Source organism: Neolamprologus brichardi, chromosome 9 (assembly GCF_056152115.1).
Source record: "Neolamprologus brichardi isolate AB-2024 chromosome 9, ASM5615211v1, whole genome shotgun sequence".
In the NCBI taxonomy this organism is placed as follows: domain Eukaryota; kingdom Metazoa; phylum Chordata; class Actinopteri; order Cichliformes; family Cichlidae; genus Neolamprologus; species Neolamprologus brichardi.
This window is the reverse complement of record NC_142112.1, coordinates 25,119,343-25,139,546: the sequence shown is the minus strand read 5'-3', so window position 1 is coordinate 25,139,546 and position 20,204 is coordinate 25,119,343. Positions and strand designations below refer to the sequence as shown.

The window sequence follows — 20,204 nt, the reverse complement described above, 5'->3', positions numbered from 1 at the left end:
TATTATTTTATTTTAATATCGAAAATCTTCTAGTCATTAGTTTTTAAAGGTTTTATAATTTTATAAATTTGTGACAATAAATTAACTTTTAAGGGGCGTTACCTCGTTGTGCCTATCGATAAACGGTCCGACCATCATATCAATAATGCTAAACGTAGCTAGCGCAACGATACATCTGACAATGATTAATCCAGAGTTATAACTGCGAAATGGAGGAACCGACAACTCCTGTACGACAGCAGCATAAATTCAATGTTGGCAGGCTTCAGAGATATCTGACTGCCAAGACACTTTTGTCAAACAATGACACCCTGACTGTAAGACAGTACAGGTAAGGTAGCCAGGTCTGTCTTCATTTTGTAGTGTCAAAGTTAATCTTGTGCAAATGTTTCGCCTGCTGATAACATGCTAAGGACACTCTCTTATCTTTTCAGTGCTGGACAGTCAAACCCAACTTTCCTAATCCAGACGCCGTCAAACAGTTATGTTCTCAGGAAGCAACCCCCAGGTGAGCTGTTGCCAGGAGCTCACAAGGTAAGGATCCCCCCACAGTTATTATAGTTTTGGTTAAAAAAAAATAAAATAAAATATTGTCAATGTTGGATAGGTTAGTTTGTTTTTATGTGTTCTCCTATAACTTTTATATATGTTTTACTTCCCAGTCTCAATAAACATCTCCAATGCTTCCTCATGCTGTCTGTGTTTTAGTTTAGTTTGGGTTAACTGGTGAATCACTCACTCAGCACTTATCCAGTTCAGGGGTTGCTGGAGCCTGCCCAGCCATATGTTTTCAATACGTGCTTTAATTAATTCTCATTATTTTTGGCAGCAACCACAACCTCGAGTGGTAAACAGCAAATAAGTCAATAAATAAAACTGGGGGATATTTTTACATTAGGATTGCGGGTAGGTTAAGATGACCTGCTGAAGTTCATTCCCAGCGAGACAATGGGAAAGAGGAGATTTAAGTGACTTTTAAGGTGGTATGGTTGTTTTTGCCAGACAGGTTGGTCTGAGTATTTTAGAAACTGCTGATCTACTGGGATTTTCCTGCATATCCATACCTAAGGTTTACAGAGAGAATGGTCAGAAAAAGAGAAGATATCCAGTGACTGCTCTGAGCTGATAGGAAGACATAAGCAACTCAAATAACCACTTGTTCCAACCAAGATATGCAGAAGAGCATCTCTGAATGCTTTTTTATTACGTGGTTAGGATATAACCAAGTTGGCTATGTTAAGTTTGCATATAGTGATTAGTTATAAAAATTAAGCTATTTTTTTTAATAACCCGAATGAATATATTTATATCTAATGAAAGCTTCATACGTATTACTTATGTTTAATACTAAATGTTGCTTTACATTTACCATCTGTGCACAAACACTGTTTTGTGTGACCTTGTAACTAATTGGATTTAATCAAATGAAAGAGCTCACGTTTCCCCAAATGTTTGGGAAAGTAGCACGTGATATATTAGCTTCACTCAGTGGGTGAAGTTTTCTCATAGACGTGGATTTTTCTGCTTCTTTCTCAGGTGGACAGGGAGTATCGAGTGCAGAAGGCCCTCTTCTCTGTTGGTTTTCCCGTTCCACAGCCCCTTCTGCACTGCGCTGATATTGAAGTCATTGGAACAGAGTTCTACTTAATGCAACATGTGAAGGTACTTAGGAGTCACAAGTCCCTGAATCTAATATTTTTTTCTAATGGTTTTGCTTGACTTGGCTTTAAGTCTCATCGGTAAAAGGTTTAATTTGCCTTTTCTTGCCAGTGTATTTTAGTGCGAGCTTGTGCTTTTATTAGAGATGAAAATATTATTTTGGTTTGACGGCAATCGTGCAATTCTGTTTATTAGGGCCGCGTATTCAGGGATCTTCGTCTACCTGGAGTGAGTCCAGCAGAGAGAACAGCTCTGTATGTGGCTGCAATGGAAGTCCTGGCAAAGCTGCACTCACTGGATCTGCCATCACTGAACCTTGAAGCATATGGAAGAGGGCCAGGTTATTGCAGAAGACAAGTGAGTTAACACAGCATTCATTAAATCGAAGTCATTTTACTGTTTATTTGATCTGGAACTCAGTCACGATTTGTGAAATTAAAGAATGTCTTTTTATCTGTAAAGGTTTCCACCTGGACCAAGCAGTACACTGCGGCAGCCCACAGAGACATTCCAGCCATGAATGAACTGTCTGATTGGTTGATGAAGAATCTACCAGCCAGTGACAATGAGGTGACCCTTGTCCACGGAGATTATCGACTGGATAACTTAATATTCCATCCAACAGAGGTACACTTTCTCTGATCTTTATTTTTAGACCTTTGCTACATTTGTCTGTGAATACTTCACAAAGTCTGTTTTATGTGATAAGGCGCGTGTGATCGCTGTGTTGGACTGGGAGCTTTCTACCACTGGACAGCCACTGGCAGATCTGGCCTACTTCCTTATGCCACAATACTGGCCTGCAAGTCTCAGTGTTATCAGCACGATGGGCAGTTTAAAAGGAATAGAGGGTAACGCCAACAACTGTTGATAACTCTGACAGTGATTAACATTTATAGACAGTGGAAAAACAAACAGATTTGTTGTTTTCAGAAATTTGTATTTGATTATGATTTATATCTGTTATTTATTTGTTTATGTCTGCTCACAGTCTTGTCCCTCTGATCTTATTCCTCAATGAGCAGGTATCCCAACTGTGGAAGACCTGATCTCCATTTACTGCAGGTGCCGGGGGATCCCCCCTGCATTGCCACAACTGAATTTCTACTTAGCCCTGTCTGTCTTTAAAATGGCAGGAATTGCCCAGGTTTGTACCAAATTTCAACACTAGGCTGATTTTCTTTTTTTTTTTTTTTACTGGCATACAGTATTGTGCAACTCACAGCGCCATACCTCATTTCCTCATATTTAATTAAAAGTAATAGACAAGCACATAATGTAGTCCCTTAATCTTTCATTAAAATTAAGATCTTTTTAAATTATTATTTGTTTTTCGTAGGGGATCTACGCTCGTCACCTCCTGGGTAATGCCAGTGCACCAAATGCAGCTCAGTTTGGCCAGTGTGTGGAGCCCTTGGCTAAGGTTGCCTTGCAGCTTGGGCAGAGGTAGGTTTCAGTAATGAATGAATTCCTTGTGCAGCAATGCACTGATATCCTTTGACACATTCAGACATAAGTTTAGCATAAACACTCTGCTGTAGCAGGAATATTTTCAAAATCCTTCGTCACTGAAGGTCAAAAAAACTGATAGATCCCACCTGTTGATTATATGTAAGACAGCTGCAGTTGGAATTTGACACCCAGCTGTTGTTCCTGATATTCTCTGTTAGAATTTTAACATTTGAAATGTGTTTGATGCCAGGCCCCTCACAGGTCCAACAAAGGACAGATTGTTTTTCCAGACAGCTAAAGGTCGGGCTGTTCTCCAGCAGGTCAAAGATTTCATGAGACAATATGTGCTTCCTGCTCAGAAGGTCAGTTCCAAGAGCTGCCAAGAACAGACGGGTTTTGTGTGCATTGATGAAATTTTAACTTGTGTACACAGCAGTTCGTTTCTTCACTGAAGGCTAATAAAGTAGAGTCAAAGAACAATGTGTCTCCTGGTTACATAAAATATGCTGCATATGGGCATCATCACATGGCAGGGCTTTGTAGCATTCTCACGTAAAGTGAAACAGATGAAGAACCACAAGCTCTTGCATGAAGCTATCTCTGCATGAATATATTGTTGAGCTGATGTTACCATTGAGTGCCTGTAATGCTTGTAGCATCAACATGAACTCACTTGACAATTCACTTTGTGGAAAAATATTGTTGTTCCTTAGGAGGTTGCACAGTATTACACCAAACACGCTGAGTCTCCACAGAGATGGCACACCCCTCAAATTATAGAGGATCTGAAGGTATGTAGGGTTGATTTCTTTTGTTTTTGTTTTTTAAACTTAGTAACTCAGTCTCTTTTTTACACAAATCCTACATAGTTAAAATGACAGCACATAAGGGTGCAAAACAAAAAAACACAACCACATGTGATAGAGGACGGTCTAAGATCAAGTATTAGTCCAGAAAGTTCAACACCCAAGTTTATTTGACTCTTTTGTAAATAGCACACCTGAGACAGCCACGCACTGCAACCCATCATTAGTATTTGGCGTTTGAGCAAAATTACTATTATTTGTGTCTCCGTGGATCTGTTCCAATTTCTGGAGCTCTGCTTGTTATCAGCTTAGACAGGGAAAGAAGCCGTGGCTTGCATTTTCACTCTGTATAATAACATGTGTCTGTGTGCAGATTAAAGCCAGGGAAGCCGGGCTGTGGAACCTGTTCCTGCCTGCAGTCAGTGGGCTCACCCAGCTGGATTATGCCTATATTGCTGAAGAAACCGGCCGCTGTGTGTTTGCCCCTGAAGTCTTTAACTGCCAGGCTCCTGGTAAAATATCTACATCAAAGATCTTTGATAATATTACAGATCAATTTTGTCCCTTACTTTGCTCTACTAGGATGGGCTTGCTCTGTGTATATAGAAGCTAGACTGCATTTTCTCCTATTTTTTTTGAAAAAGACTCTCCAGATGTCAACATTTCAACCTCGTTTTAGTCATAACGCTCCATTTTGGGGTTTTAAAAATATATCTTCCAAACCACACAAAAATCTCCAGATTCAGCTTTTTAAGGTATTTATCATTTATCATAAATCAGTCTTCCACGAGAGCATAAAGGATCCCAAATTCAGCTAGTAATTACTGGAAGATTATGACTATATTTTTTTTTCCACAGACACAGGAAATATGGAAGTGCTCCACATGTTTGGCAGTGAGGAGCAGAAGAAGAAATGGCTGGAACCTTTACTCAGAGGAGAGATTCGCTCCTGCTTCTGTATGACAGGTAGTTCCAAGAACTGGTCACAAAAAAATGCTTAGAGAAAAAGATACCAAAATCTGTGTTGGTGATTGAAAACAAAGTTTAAGGAATCTGTCATATCTATAAGGAAAGCTTTCTTGGTGTAGTTTGGAACACTTTCTGTTATGAATTCATAAAATTTCTTCCCTTTTCCAAAGTATTTCTAATGTTCACTTCTCAAAATATGTGTTGTGGTCTTCAGTCACATTGTTTTCTGCCAAGTGCAGATTGTGGTCTTGATTAGGCTAACTTATAGAAGGCATGGCTGCTACTGACTGAGGGAAAGGCCCTTCACACGCCAATAGCAAACACGAGATCCCGATGAGTAATTTCTCCCTGTTTTGTTCTCTTTTGCTTTTAATGCTGCCTGGAAACAGCGACATGCTGCTGCCAGAGGGGATTACGGTGGTTTTGAACATCCTTGTTTTTTTTTGTTTTGTTTTTTTTATCAACACATAGAGATTAATAGTGTTTTGGATACATTTTGTTTTGCACAGCAGTGCAGTCATTTTCCAGTATTGAGTAAAAGTACTCAGTCTGAAGTGCTGAAGGAGCCAGACATTCTTGTCATTTGTTTAAAGTGGTTTTGATGAGTTCTCAAGGTCTTCTGGAGGTCTTTTAAAGTTGTCTTCATTTTCATTGCAGTTCTTATACCTGACCATTTTCCGAGGAATCTTTTTTTTCCTCCCTGTTTGTTTGTTAAGCCACTTAACACTGACCTATGAGTCATTTCAGTGCTAAAAGGCACCCAGTTCAAGGGTTGAACCAGTGTTGTGTCTACTCATAGAGACAACTTGGCAAAGAAACACTGTTGCCTGTTGCAAAAACACATAATTTGTTCCCATGTCTTTATTTAAACATGGGTTAACACGGGTTAACAGTTTTGTTGTCAGATCCTGATCCACCATGAAATACCATCTGGAGAGCATCTGATTGGCAACTGCTTCACTTTATATCACGACAATGATCCCAAACACACTGCCACTGCAGCAAAAGCATAGCGGGATAGAAAAGCACACAGTGGGACGCTATCAATCCTGGACTGGCCACCCCAGACTGCAGACGTCAATATTATTGAAGCAGTGTGGGATCATCTTGACAGAGAATAAAACAAATGGCAGCCAACATCCAAAGAAGAGCTTTGGATGTCCTTCAAGAAGGAGAACTATTCCTGAAGACTACTTAAAGATATGACAAGAAGGTTCAGGCTGTGAAGAAGAAAAAAAGAAAGTCAGATCAAATATTGATTTTTCAAACCTGTCAAAATTGTCAAAATATATTTTATTTCCATATATGTTTGCACATTTTTAAATACATCACTGCAACCATTTTCAATTTTCCTAACAAAATCTAAAGAAATAAGGGAGCAAAAGAAGAAATTAGCACTTTTGCACAGTACTCGATTACACTGGATGATGAGGAGAACCCTTTGTCGTGCACTGATAAATAATTTAAACTTCTGGTAACATCTGCTGTATATTTGAACCCTTTGGCCGTGAAGGGAAGCTTAAGATAATTTGGGTTACCAGACGTGTAAAAACATGAGTCTGAGTTGAGTTTCATTGAGTATTGTGATATGTTATCAGTATTGTCGTGGTACTTCCTGTAAAATAGTACTTCCTGTGGTCCCCTCCTCAGAACCTGATGTGGCCTCCAGTGATGCAACCAACATGGAGTGTAGTCTTCACAGGGATAAAGACGACTACATCATAAATGGGAAAAAATGGTGGAGCAGCGGTAAGTATTTGTTTTTTTAGCTGGCATTTGTTTGTTCATTTGTCTCCTGGAGACATCAGCTTTGGCAGAACTGCCACAAAAGCAGTTTGGAGTGTTTTTACTGTTTTGTCAACGATGCATCTATGTACGAAACTTGAATGGGGGCCAAGTTTGAAGATGGGTGTGCTCCAGCCCATGTGTACTGAGTTTAGGATGCCGGAAGTAACTGGTTTTGCTGTTAGCTCATAACTTTGTTTGTTCCTGTCGCCATGGCAAATTGTGGCCTTGGAGATTCTTAATGTTGCAGGGAGTACCCCACAGGAATTTTGTAGTATGCTGATGTCAGCTGGAAAATGTCCCAAGTTTGCAAGATTAATGAAATGTTGCAGGTGTGATTTGACATAAACAGCAGGACTGAGTGCAACTGCTACAAAGAAATTAGTGCTGTGGCTCGTGCGATTTCATTGCATTTACTTTAGAGAGCCTAAAGTCTGTAAACAAAGAGCAGTTGTTTTATCACAATCCCTGCTTTAAAATATTTTAGAGAAAGTCCCCATAAACCAAAGAATGTTTTTAAAAGGGTGAACCTGAAAGTGTTGTTGATCATAAATGTCTTAAAGAGCCTTTCTCAGTAAGAGATGAGTTTATGCAATCAAAATGTTACTGTAGCAAAGCAGCGCAGAGATGCATGTCAAACCAAAGTGCGAACATATGGACAACAAAAAAGGGCAACAGACTCTTGCGGGAATGATTATATAACATAAATAATTTTAAAAGTCGGAAAAATCTTGGCTTCATGCCTTTCTGAGAAACCTGGCTTCAGTTTTCCAACAGGTTGAACCAGTATAGGATCATGGATCAACTGGCATTTTATTTCTAAATGAGTCATCGCACATGAATCAAGTTTCAAAGACAACAAAATGGCCTTAAAATCCTAAAATAAATCTGCTGCTGCAAACGGTTGCAGTGCCCCGAAAAAATATTTGCCTATTTCCCAAACGAATCATCAAACAAATGTGACATAGGTTAAAAAAAAATCTCAAAGAGCAACACATCACCCCTACTCTAAAGAAACTCAAGAACAGCTGAGAAACAAAGTCATCAACGTTTATCAGTCTCGAAAGTATTACAAAGCCATTTATAAGGTTTTGGGACTCCAGTGAACCACAGTGGGAGCCATTATACACAAATGGAAAAAACAGAATAGTGTGGAACCTTCCCAGAAGTGGCCAGCCTATCACGAGCACAACAATGACTCTTCCAGGAAGTCACAAATGAACCCAGAACGTCATCTAAAAAACTGCAGATGTCATTTCCCTCAGTTATGGTCAGAATTCATGATTCAACAGTAACAAAGAGACGGGACAAAAATAACACGTGTGGGAGAGTTCAAGGAGGAATCCACTGGTGACCAAAAACACACAAAGGCTTGTCTCACATTTAACAAAAAAAAAAGCCATCTTGATGATTCTTAAGACTTTTGGGAAAATATTCTGTTGACTGATGAGACAAAAGTTGAACTTTTCGGAAGGTTTGAGTACATCTGGCATAAAACTAATACAGCATTTCATAAAAAGAATATCATACCAGCAGCATGGTGATAGTAGTGTAATGATCTCGATGACTTGCTGTAACTGATGGAAGAATGAATTGTGCTCTCTAGCAGAAAATCCTGAACAAGAATGTTAAACCATCAGTTCATTCCCTAAAGCTCAAGTATCAGAAACACACCAGCAAGTGAACCGCTGAAAGGCTAAAAAAACAAAATGAAGGTTTTGGAGTCCTGACTTAAATCAGATTGAGATGCTTTGCTATGCTTTGCTAAACAGGCAGTTTATGCTCGAAAAACCTCCAGTGTGGCTGAATTAAAACAGCTCTGCAAAGAAGAGTGGGCCAAAATTCCTCCACAGTGATGTGAAAGACTCACAGCCAGTTATAACAAAAGCTCGATTGCAGTTCTCGCTGCCAAGAGTGTCCAACCCAGTTATTAGGTTTAGGGGGGGCAGTTACCTTTCCACACAGGGTTAGGTAGGTTTGAATTAAAAAAAAAAGTTTAAACCTTGATAAATTAAATTTACTTGGTTTATATTTGCCTAATATTAAAAATAGATTGATGATCTAAAATATTTTGCAAATATGCAAAAAAATAAAATCCGGAAGGTGCAAATGCTTTTTCACAGCACTGTAAGGTCATGGATCCACTAAATCAGCTAACCTCAGCTTACTTCTAAATGAGTCATTATATACGAGTCATAATGAAACAGAAATTGGCCTTAAAATTGTAAAATAAACGTGCTGTTGCAAACATTTACAACTGTTGGGTAAATCTTACTAACGCTGCATTCATGCTCGTAGGCACGTGTGCGTAGGCCCTCAGCCTGTGTGTTAATGCTCTGGAGGTTAACACAAATCTGTGACTCATGTGTGAATCACTGTTCTTCTTGGTCATTTGGACTATCTTTGTCTTTATAAACAAGCTTGGTGTTTAATATCCTGTTTGACTTGATTTGATGGTGATAGTTAAATGTCAAAAACTCAGAGTAGTGGTTTTGTTTTCCGCGTAACCTCCTTAGACCCGAATGACGCTTGCAGAGTCTGTGTACTCCGAGGGCTTCGCTTCCAAGTTAAATGAAAGCAGCGGCTTGTTGTTTTTATTAATTGGAATTTCTTTTCGCAACTGAAAGCTTGAAATGCTGCGGTTTTTAAAAAATAAATTGAGCAGAATTTTTGCAGCTCATCATTTTTATCTAGTGCACAGTTTGACTTTATCATTCATCGGCGGTTATGTTGGCCTTTTCGAATGTTTTTCTTTGGACTGGAAGTGAAAATTCCATCAGGAGAAACAAATCTTCTGGGGTTATAAGAATTTCCTTTCCTCGCATGAATATATCTCTCTGTCGGAAAAGAATGTGGGTGTGATTGCGGGTTCTTTCATACTTTGTGTGACCCATTGTCGCTTTTGTTGCAAAATGTATGATACTTGAGTGGAAATCAGTCTTTTCTTTTCTTTTTTTTTTTTGTTTTTTGTTTTTGAGTGAGACAAGATTTCCAGATATTCAATTCAACTTTAGTTCGAACAAAAGTAGAAGTGAAACCAGTAGTTATTGTATTCAAGTATTTTATTTTTATGGAAGGCGTTTCTATGGTAAAACTCATTCTTTCCAATCACAAAAATAATATGAACTCGCAGTTCCTCACTGATGTGCTATGGGTGTTTTCCACAATATGATTTCCAAGGTACTTGGGAATCCTTAAAGAGATGGATCTCTGCCTTTATTTGTGCAGCACTGTTTCCAATAACAGAAACTACAGACTTTTTCATGCTGTATTACGTCATAATCGCAGAGCATTCCTAGTTGCAATCTCTTGACTGCTGCTTTCTCTTAGAATTACTGATCATAACTAAAAGCTACCGAAAATAACCCTTAAATTAAAAAAAAAAAAAAAAAAAAATGCTGTCCATAAGCCACACGCACTTTCGCGTTCCCTTTTTCTCTAAAGCTGTGTGGTGCAAAAGGCAGTTTGTTGCTAGATGGAAGGGTCTATAGACATTTCCACTACAGCTTTGCGGTGTGGAAGCTATTGAAGCTGGTCCCATAGGCATGTTAATGCACTACAATGATTCCCAGACGTTTAGTGTTTTATCTTCAAGCCACAGGCGTTTGTATTTGCATACACACTCACGGAGCTGATATACATGCTTTTCATTATTAGCAGTAGCTGTGAGATTGTCAGTGGAATTATAGAAGACATAATCATTTTGGCTTCAGTCAGGCCACAATATGATAAGTCCAAAAAAACGAAGCAGTGTTAGCACTGTTGTCTCACAGCAAGCAGGTCCTGAGTTCAACTCCAACACCATCTGGCCAGGCTGTGTTACTGTTCAGGAAATAAAAAGATGAAAACACCTATCCAACCGTGTTTTTACCATAACTTTCAAAGGCATTGTTCAGGTAAGCGGAATCATGCAGGATTTGGTGCTTACTTTGGCTTATGTTGTCTTATGATATGCACCTTTAATACGCTTGTTTATCCAGTCGTTTCTCTGTTTAGAAATTATTCAACTTGTGTCCTAAGCATGTGCTAGACACACCTAGTTCGGGGATCATTCAATCATGCTTCTAAGGCATTGCTCTGGAAAAGAATGACTAACAAGAGGGAAAGAATGGTAAACAGTGAATTCATGTTTGTCTTTGATGTTCATGAGGTACTTGTGGTAGTTGTGATCGAGAGATTTTGACTCTTCTTTGTTGCTGTGTAAAAAGGCTTGAATAAACTTTGACCTCTTGGTTTATCACCCGTCCACAGCAAAGGGCTGAGCCTAGATTCTAAGTTTAAAGCATAATCTGGAAAAAAAACGGTGGATTGGGTTTTACTGCAAACTATAAAACTTGTGTTATTGAAAGGATAAAAAGAAGATTAGATGAAAACAGCGGTCGCTCTTTAAACTTCTCCAAACAATATTCAGCTTTGATAGCATGGTGGGGTGCTTCCTGCTGGTTGCTGTCCTGTCTTTGCTTGCCAAATGTTTTTCCACTTGATGGGTCACCCACTGTGCAGTCAAGTCATCCGTCATCAGAACCCAAAACCACGGGATGTAATGAAATGAGATGCAGATGAGCTCGTTTAAGGCGGTGTAGATTGTAAAGCTGTATTCGATTAGTTGCAAAGAACTCGAGAACGAGAGCGTCAGCTGCACTCAGTTGCGACAGATGCGTGTTATTGAAAACTTTGTTCTTTTATTTAACAAAATACATAATTTATACAAAATACTTTGCTGGTTAGTGCATATAAATTCACTGTACATATACAATTATTAAACTGAGAATTAACATTTATATTTATGGGGATCTGTCTTGCATGTTAGTAAGGGAACGTAAATATATTTATACTGTGTACATGCAATTTTGTATATAAGTTTACAAAAAAATAGACAAATATTTAGAGTCTTAAATAGTAAAGGTGCTGGTGTCTTGTTCTTCTGAATCCGACTGGGATTGGGTTTGATTACACGCTTGGAGCGCAATCTCCACGGGCTCTTCGTTGACGTGTCTCTGGTGCCTTCCAAGTCGCTGTCCAAGGTGTTTGGCAGTCTTTAGAACGTGACTCCTGAAGGACGACCCCATGAAGGCGTACAACAGCGGGTTAATGCAGGCGTGGGTGAGAGCCAGGCTTTCTGTCACCTGCATAGCGTGATCCAAGCCCTTGCTGACATCACAGTCGGTCACGAGCATGTAAATGATGTCCATCGCGCGGCAAAGCTTGACTACCGTGTAGGGCAACTGGGTGAGCAGGAATACGGCCACCACAGCCAGGAGGACACGCAGGGCTCGCCACTTTTTCTCTCGTCGCACCGCGACGGCCTTACTCAGCGCCAGTCCCACTCGGCAGTAGCACACCACCATGACCAGGAAAGGTATCACAAATCTCAGGATCACCTCAAGCAGCTCCAGGGAAGCCTTTGCAGGTCGGGCCATGCTGTGCGGGTAGATGGCTGTGCAGCTGATCCTGTAATGGGTGTGCTTCACTGTGGAGAAGATAAGTTCAGGAAGGCCGAGAATGCTGGCTATAGTCCACAGCATGAGGCACACCAGGAACCACTGTCTCCTGACTTGGGATCTGGTGCCAGCTCTGCCCGTTGGATTTTTGGTTACAGCGCGGTACCGATCCACACTGATGCACGTAAGCATCAGCATGCCGCAGCTGAAGTTGGTACTGTAGAGGAAGGATGTGACCTTGCAGGCTGCTGTGCCCAGCATCCACCCGTGGACAGCATCAGCTGCCCAGAAAGGCAGGGTGAAGAGAAGCAGCAGGTCTGAAATGGCAAGGTTGAGGATGCACACATCTGTCAGGGTTCGCAGTTTCAGCCGTGACGTGTAAACCACCACTACCAAGGCGTTTCCCGCCAGGCCTACTATCAGAGCCAGGGCATAGATGACCGGAAGGAAAACGCCGGCAAAGGAACGCACTGTTTCCTTGTCACAGATGGTGTGTTCATAATTGTAGTCGTAAGTTTCATTTGAATCATCGTCGTGGTGATAGTCAAAGTCGGCCATACTTTTTCTGTGGGAAAAAAATACAAGAGAAAGAAAGAGAAACATTTCTTTAAAAGCTCCACCTTTTTAGTTGGTAATGCTGTGGTACAGTTTACTCTGAGTACTAACAATTCAGTTCTTGCCCATCATTAACATGTATGGCATCATTTAACAGAACAAGAACGAACTGCCAGCCCCCCCAACCCCCTTTTTTTTCTTTTTTTTTTGTACCAGGAACAGGAAAGGCGAGTTCTTTGTGTGTTCTGCATCAGAGGAATCTTTCCTGCATGGTTTCCCTAATGGCTTTAGCTCAGCCTGTCAGAAATGAGCGTGTGGGCTTGAATAAACTCCAGCAGGGGAAAAAAGAGCGACAATAGAGTTACACATCTTCTAGTGAAGTTTTTGAATTGAATTACTTTGTATTCCAGTGGGTGCTGAGTGATCTACACACTCCAGAAAATGGTAGCTTTTGATTTGCTAATCCTTTAATTACAGGGAAAAATATGTTCTGCAAACTAATGATGTCTATTATGCAATGCACAGGACTTTTTTTTTTTTTTTGGAGCTTGTTAACACCAATCCAATTTCTGGTCTTTTTTAAAAGTTTAGTCAGGAGGAAGTATGCGGAGAAAGACCTGAGGATGTCATGCAAGTGCGGGATCTTTTTCTTTCAGATTAAAATCCAGGATGTTGGTTTTTACTGTATGTGGCATTTGCTGGTTCAACAGGATGTCCCATTGATGTGACTCTTTCATTCAGACCCATTGTTGTGTTAGCCAAGCTGTTCCCTGCCAGTAAGGATCTCACTCAAGGATTACAAAGTGGAATACTGTGCCTGCGTGGATACTTTTACTGTCACAAATAGATGCTTTTTTTCTGTTAGATCCAATAATCCCTTGAAAAAATTAACTGAGCTCCATGGACAGATTTTGCATTGTTCCCCTGTAGAAAAACCATAAATCCCTTTTCATTCAGGTTTTTGTTCATTTCCTGAGGAAGAACAATTGAGGAAAGTGCGAACTCCGAACAGCAAAACATATTACGTGGCGGATGATGTAACGTCTGGCTGAGGACCAAGAGGTGATGCATTGAATATTTTGCACGTCAAGAGCATTTTTGGCAACTCACACTTGTTACAAAGATGACAGCAATCCCTTAACGAGCCATATAACAAGTGTCTCTTTTCTGAATTGGGAGTAGTAGTTACTGAAGTAGATGTTCACTGGAACGTTCAGAAAAAATGTCAAATATTGACTTTTGGCAACAGATGGGCTTCGTGTGTCAGCTGGGTTTTTTTCTGATTTTTTTGTTTGTTTGTTTTCACAGCAGCTATTTGACTGTTTGGGTTTCACTAGTCAAATTAATTTAAAATGATTAAAATGATTTTATTATCAATTATATGTGTACTGCACATACATGTAGAATAAAATGAATTAAGAAAATGGGAAAAAGATAAAAGGACACTCCAGGGAGGATATTTTAAAAAATGGAACCTATGCACAGTAGTGGCATTAGTGCAAATAAAGTAATGGAAGATGATGTAAATGGACATATAATAGATATACAAAATATTATAAATAAATAGAGCAGCTTATAATATATACATACAATAGCAGGTATGACACTAGGATATACATCTACAAATACATAGAAAATGTATTTAGGTGAAAACTTTTGTAGTTGAGTTAAGTTGTCAATATTGTTTTGGTAACATACATAACATACATGTGATACATCACATAATGATATCGCAAATGCAGGTGATTTTATTGTTGTATAAAGAGCCCTCGATCGAAAATATATGAATATTTTTCAGTCATTTTTCTGCATGCTCTGCTCAAAGGTGTCGAACACGGGCATGGGAGTGGCATTATTGTGTACACCTTCTATGAATTTGTGCATTTTATAATCTTTAGTTAAGCAAAATCTATGACACAAAAGTTGATATAGTCCAACAATGCTTATAGTAATAATGATATACTACCTGTATTTAGGTAGAAGAGTAAGAGAACAGTTTGTTTACAAAGAGCTATGCGCTCAGGAGAAAAGCAGAGCAACACAAACCTAACACAACAGTGTTAATGAGGTAATATAAAGAAGCTTAGTCATAAAATATACTAAGCAGGACTTTGACTGTGAGTCAAAGACTAAAGTTACCCGTTCACTAAGTAAAACAACAATGCACCACATATCTCTGTGTATAATAAGTATATGTAAAATGTAGCTATGTATTTAATGATGTAGTTTAAAGATTTAAAAGTGTAATATTATTTTAAAAAAAAACCAAAAGCTCAAGGAAGGAATATGAGGAGTATATCTCTTGTCAGCATACGTTACACTAAAGGGTATGAAAGAAAAGTCAAAAATGCTCTTACCGTGTTTCTGTTCCTGTCCAAGAACCGTAAAGTTAACACTGATCCGTTTATTGTTGTGTATTCTGAGGAAAAAGGTTGCATGCACTCTGGCACTGCAGTGACTAATCTCTGCTTCAGCCAACCCCACTCCCTTCACTTCTGACACTGTAGGAGCGTGTCCCTTCACCACGTAACACAGACGTAGCATTTGTCAGTGTGAGTGCATGTGCGCACGCACGTGTGTGTGTGTTTGAGTGTGGTTCAGGTTCAAGGAGAAATGTCTAAGACGAATACAAATTCCTTGAGTCGTCTGTTTTCTTATGCTGTGCTGTGCAATGCACCATATAAAGAGAGGCTGTTTTACACACAGGGAGTTCCTGTTGGTGGTTGTCCTTTTCTTTTCTTTTCTTTTTTTTGTACATACTTCACCGGCCTCATTCCTAGTAGCAGCAGCTTTGGTAATTTGAAATATACAAGTGAAACTAGAGTAATGTTTTGTTTTTTTTTTCTACTATTTCCTTATTTCTGCTTCCTCAGAAACGTTCGGCTATTTTTTGACTCTCCCACACTCTTATAAATATATCAAACAAAAATATACAAGACAATTGGATTTGGGCCAGAAATAAATAATGAAATGTATTCATAAAAATTCCAGTCAGACAAAGAAAAGGAACATTAGTTTTCATTAGAGGAGAAAAGGGGCCTTTAGCTATGTTAAAATTGCATATTGACTTGATTTCTTTCTTTTTTCTTTTTTTTTTTTTTCCAGAAAAATCAACTGCATAGCATTCTGTCACGAAGTCTAATTACTGGGTTGGGAAGGTTTAAATTCATACCAGGAATGATATGACATGCATGGGCATGCTTTGGATCATGGACCCTTATGTATGGGTTCACAGGAAAACCTCACCTGCCTCTGGGCCAAACGGGCTTTCCTAAATGTGGTTTATGGGTGGTGTCTGCTGTAAAGTTCGTGTTCTTTGCTACAGTCTGAGAATAATCAGTTACTGTTTGTTTGCGTTTCTGTAGCCAGAGAGTAAATGCAAAACCTCAACCCCTGTCAAATCAAGTTTAAGAATTCACATGCTCTCACGCGTGGCTTTCGTGTTGTGAGAGCTCTTAAACTAAAGATGTCTGCTGCTGTCTGGTGTCCATATGTCCTGTCTGGAGGGGACAGTTCTGCCAGCTGAACCAAAACCTAAACAGGAAGGCGACGCCATCAGTTGGTCACCCTGTTTGTGCCCTTAGGGTTTGTCTCAAAGTGGACTCTCAACCAGGGAAATTCCAAAGGATTCTGCAATTGCTCCTTCACGCAGATAGGGCACATTTCACATTGCTGCTGTCACCACTTTTGTAATATCTTGTTTAGAGGATCTCTATGATGTATTATCTGCTCATTGAAGTAATGAAGTTACTGTATTTGAGGAGAGGAAAAAAAAAGACTAACTCAGGAAACCGGGTGTCATCATTCACATTATTAAGCAGCCACATGGTTGCCACATCCGTGACAGCAAAATTCGCAGTTTCCGGCCGCAATAGGGGTCATGGAATGGTTAAGGACGGAGGCAGTCGCTGAAAAGTTACCAGCCCCATTGTTTTATAGCACCAGAAAGCAACGTAACCTGAATGTAAATGACCCACAGGATTTTTGCCTTGTCCCGCCAGGTGCCGGCAATCCCCAGTGCAAAGTGGCCATTGTCATGTGCAGGAGCGGCATTCGGGATGAAAAAATCAGGTCAGCAGAACAGCTATGTGAAATATACGTCCACGTTTCTTTGTGGGAACAAACGCGCAAAGATTTGTTTCTGCCTTTTTTCCAGTTTTCTGATGTCATGTTTTTCACCACAACAACAGGATTTTTATTAGTATTGTTCATTTCTAGTTTTGGTTTTATGTGAGATTGTTTTGTGTGTTCCTTTGAACTTTTTTTAAGAAGCCATTTGTCCCACTAGACTTCTTCTGTTTCTGCTGCCAATATAACTGAAATGGACTTTGCTTAGAGACACAGCCTACTTCCCAGCATGCCCCTTAGCACCGGTCTAGCTTTCTGCCCTGATGTTTGTATAACACATAGGGGGGAAAAAAGTCAGTCTAATGTTGATGCTTGTGTGTGTTAAACTTTGCTTGAAGTTTAATTGGCATAATTTAGGATATTAATTAAAAGAAATTCCTAACAACCACACCCAGAATATAATAACTCTTCTCCTTGGTACACACCCTTGCTTGCAATGAATGGAGATTCCCATCAGTATCATATTTATAGCTGCGTGATAAACCTGTGAAAATGGCAACTGTGCTCAAAGTATAATTCCATCACATGCTTCGGCTGTAAACCTGTCTTATAGGCACGGCCAGCACAGTATGATCCTCGTACCTATGGACACAGCAGGTGTAAAGCTCATCAGACCACTCACTGTGTTCGGTCAGGATGGTAAGTTAATGATATCATCTGTCCTTGTTTATTTTTCCCACAGTATGGGCGTGCAGAGATGACATCTGAGCTTTCCTGACACGATTTAATCCTTGTATCTGTTCTCAGATGCGATCCATGGTGGCCACTTTGAAGTGCATTTTGAAAATGTGCGCGTACCCGCCTCCAGCATTATTCTAGGTAAAAGCCTTTATTGTTTTGTCTATATTCCCAAGAAACGGAATATGTTTGAACGATAAAGCAGTGTTGCCTTGACATTTTGTGAATGAGATAATTACGGCCTCCTCTGTTATTTCTCTTTCTGTGTTACACTGTTGTGGTTTCCAGGGGAGGGCAGGGGATTTGAGATTGCCCAAGGTCGCCTGGGGCCAGGCAGGCTGCACCACTGTATGAGAGCTGTCGGACTAGCAGAGTTGGCATTGGAGCTACTCTGCCAGCGGGCTGCCACCAGACACACCTTTGGAAAACAACTGTACCAGCATGTGAGTGAAGCTGTATCTGAAGGAGAGGTTCTCAGAGCTTTGATGGCTTTCTGCCAGTTTTGGGGTGGCAGCATACAGGAGAAGAAAAATATCAGGAAATGGGGTTTATAATTGCAAATTTTGTGCGTTTTATAGCAAGTTAAATTCATTTCTGTATTTGCCAGCATTGGGAATGTTTATTCTGCCTAAATAGAAGATATATGAATGACATGTACAGTATTGCAAAGAGAGAACCCAAGAGATATGCCAGACTTAAATCTTGGGGCTGTGGCAGTATGTGCTGAGAGATGACCTACTGTTGACACCTAGTGGACGGCTTTTTAGATGCAGCTTGATGGATCTCTGTGTTATCTGTTGTCCAGGAAGTTATTGCTCATTGGATAGCAGAGTGCCGTCTCATGATAGAGCAGACTCGCCTGCTGACTCTCAATGCTGCTCATGCACTGGATACACTAGGCAGTCGGGCAGCTCGTAAGGAGGTAAAACTATTTTTGACCCTCACATTTAAAAAAAACCAAACAAACACATATAAATGTCCTGATATCTTACTTGGGATGGACAATAACATTGTATTTCTAAAACCAATGGTTTCTGTTGCATTATGGATTTTTTTTTTTTTTGAAAGTCATTTTTATCATGACATACACTATATTGTCAAAAGTATTCAATCACTTCCCTTTACACATATGAACTTGAGTGACATCCCACAATAGAGGTGTTTATGGGAATTTTTGACCACTCTTCCGGAAGTCCATTTGTGAATTCCAGTAAAGTTCTTCTGCACCAAACTCGCTAATCCATGTCTTTATGACCTATCTTTGTGCACTGGTGCGCAATCATGAACAGGAAAGGGACATCCCAAAACTCACACAAAGTTGGGAGCTGGAAATTGTCCAAAATGTCTTGGTATGCTAAAGCATTGAGTTCCTTTCATTGGAACTAAGGCGCCCTAATCCCCCCTCCTCCAAACTTTACAGTTGTCACAATGCAGTCAGACAAGTACTGTTCTCCTGGCAACCACCAAATCCGGACTCATCCATCAGATTCCAGACACTCCAGATCAGTCCAGTCATCACTCAATAACTCCAAAGACCAACCTCGCCACTGCTCTTGCACTGGCAGCGTGTTTTACACCACTGCATCCGACACTTTGCATTGTGCTTGGTGATCCAAGGCCTGAATCCAGCTGCTCTGCCATGGAAACCCATTCAATGAAGCTCTCTAGACACTGTTCCTAAGCTAATTTGGAGGCCACATGAAGTTTGGAGGTCTGTAGCGATTAACTTTACAGAAAGTTGGCAACTTCAGCCTCTGCTGACCCTGCTCTGTTTTTTTGGTTTTTTTTACATGGCCTTCCACTTTGTGGCTGAGTGGTCATTCCCAGTCGCTTCCACTTTATTATAATACAACTAACAGTTGACTATGGAAGAGTCAATAGCTCAGAATTACACAAATTGACTTGTTGCACAGCTGGCATCCTATTACTGGACCACACTAGAATTGATTTGAGCTCCTGAGAGCGACCCATTCATTCATAAATGTTTGTAGAAGCAGTCTGCACGACTAGGTGCATGATTTTATACACCTATGGCTATGGACGTGATTCAAACACCTGAATTCAATGATTTCGATAGATCAGTGAATACTTTTGGCAATATAGCATATGCAATTCCAGCTTGAAATCACTGTGGGATGGAATTGGGAAAGGGCTGTGGTCTTTTGAACTCTAACATTTATCTTTATCACTGCCTACTAGATTGCTATGATCAAGGTTGCAGCAGGAAGAATGGCCTGCAAGGTGGTGGACATAGCCATACAGGTATATGGTGGTGCAGGTGTGTCTGGAGACGTTCCACTAGCACAGATGTAAGTTTGGACCCGTCCCAACACATAAATGGGTATTTGATAAATGCCTTCCATGATGCCAATATTACATTTGTCTTCAGGTACTCGTATGTGCGGACTCTGCGCATCGCTGATGGACCAGATGAGGTGCACCTCTCCTCTATAGCCTATTTGGAACTCAGAGATCAACTAAAGAAGGCACAGGCAAAGCTCTAAAAACATGGCCACAGCTTCATTACACTGCAGTAAACTATTACTGCCCCGATAAGCATTTTTGGCCCTAAAGTGAGATTGCTTGATTTTTATTCACTATTTGCAAAAACACTGAAATGAAAAACCTTACTAAACATACTACCTGTAAAGAAGCACCCTTCCATATGTGCCAGATGAAAATCAAATAAAACATGATTAAAGTGTCTGCCTCAGCTCTTTGTTTAAAAAAA

General features: G+C 40.0%; 2 protein-coding genes across 2 annotated transcripts; one reads left to right on the top strand and one right to left on the bottom strand.

The window, feature by feature from the left end:
- The first annotated feature begins 99 nt into the window (after positions 1-99).
- Positions 100-20,177, top strand: acad11 (acyl-CoA dehydrogenase family, member 11). Its single transcript, XM_006795084.3, has 20 exons — positions 100-331; positions 435-534; positions 1,537-1,662; positions 1,855-2,016; positions 2,122-2,286; positions 2,369-2,510; positions 2,685-2,806; positions 2,999-3,105; positions 3,362-3,473; positions 3,825-3,902; positions 4,291-4,429; positions 4,776-4,883; positions 6,537-6,635; positions 16,669-16,738; positions 17,349-17,434; positions 17,543-17,614; positions 17,762-17,916; positions 18,279-18,395; positions 19,673-19,782; positions 19,863-20,177. The coding sequence occupies exons 1-20, from the start codon at positions 210-212 to the stop codon at positions 19,975-19,977; spliced, it is 2,307 nt and encodes a 768-aa protein (XP_006795147.2). The 5' UTR covers positions 100-209; the 3' UTR covers positions 19,978-20,177.
- Positions 11,335-15,154, bottom strand: ackr4b (atypical chemokine receptor 4b). Its single transcript, XM_006795082.3, has 2 exons — positions 15,025-15,154; positions 11,335-12,677 (listed from the first exon to the last, which is right to left on the bottom strand). Exon 2 carries the CDS (start codon positions 12,668-12,670, stop codon positions 11,564-11,566), a length of 1,107 nt encoding a protein of 368 aa, XP_006795145.1. The 5' UTR covers positions 12,671-12,677; positions 15,025-15,154; the 3' UTR covers positions 11,335-11,563.
- Positions 20,178-20,204: the final 27 nt, after the last annotated feature.